We start from the raw sequence: 458 nt of genomic DNA, 5'->3' as shown, positions 1-458 counted from the left end.
CTGCCGTGTACTCGCCACCGCGTACTCGATCTTAGAATACGGCGCACGCGCCGGTGGTACATCTTGCGATCCCCGCCATTCTGCTTAAATCGGAGCTTGAGCTATCTCATGCTACATCATACTTGGGCGACCTTGTCCAGTCTTGGACGCACAGGTTAATGTCCGAGCGCGTATATTGGTGCACCACTACGACAACAAGCAAGCGCAGAGCGGAACATCCTCGACTAATTCGCGCCCATCAATCGCTCGTAGTCATCGCACTTAGCTGCGTGACCTCTATCTGCGCAATCCGCGCTTGGGGAATTACGAGGGTCCCAGCTTCCGGGCGTTGACGTCTTCGTCCCTTTCGTGGGCCAGCGGTCTACCTTGAACCACCGCTGGAGACACCCCGACTCTTTCGGAGCCATATCGAAGCTGACTGGTGTAGGTGCGATTGGTGCGCCGTCGCAGCCAGTCAT

At 57.0% G+C, this 458-nt stretch overlaps 1 protein-coding gene across 1 annotated transcript; it reads right to left on the bottom strand.

Annotated features, from left to right (window-relative positions):
• Nucleotides 1-224: 224 nt before the first annotated feature.
• CCR75_006907 (uncharacterized protein) lies at nt 225-458 on the bottom strand (the record flags this gene model as incomplete). Its single annotated transcript, XM_067964972.1, has 1 exon — nt 225-458. One exon carries the CDS (start codon nt 456-458, stop codon nt 225-227), a length of 234 nt encoding a protein of 77 aa, XP_067821435.1.

The sequence above is a fragment of the Bremia lactucae genome, linkage group LG2, assembly GCF_004359215.1.
Source record: "Bremia lactucae strain SF5 linkage group LG2, whole genome shotgun sequence".
In the NCBI taxonomy this organism is placed as follows: domain Eukaryota; phylum Oomycota; class Peronosporomycetes; order Peronosporales; family Peronosporaceae; genus Bremia; species Bremia lactucae.
Note: the sequence above shows the minus strand (reverse complement) of the source record. Positions and strands in the feature narration are given on the sequence as shown.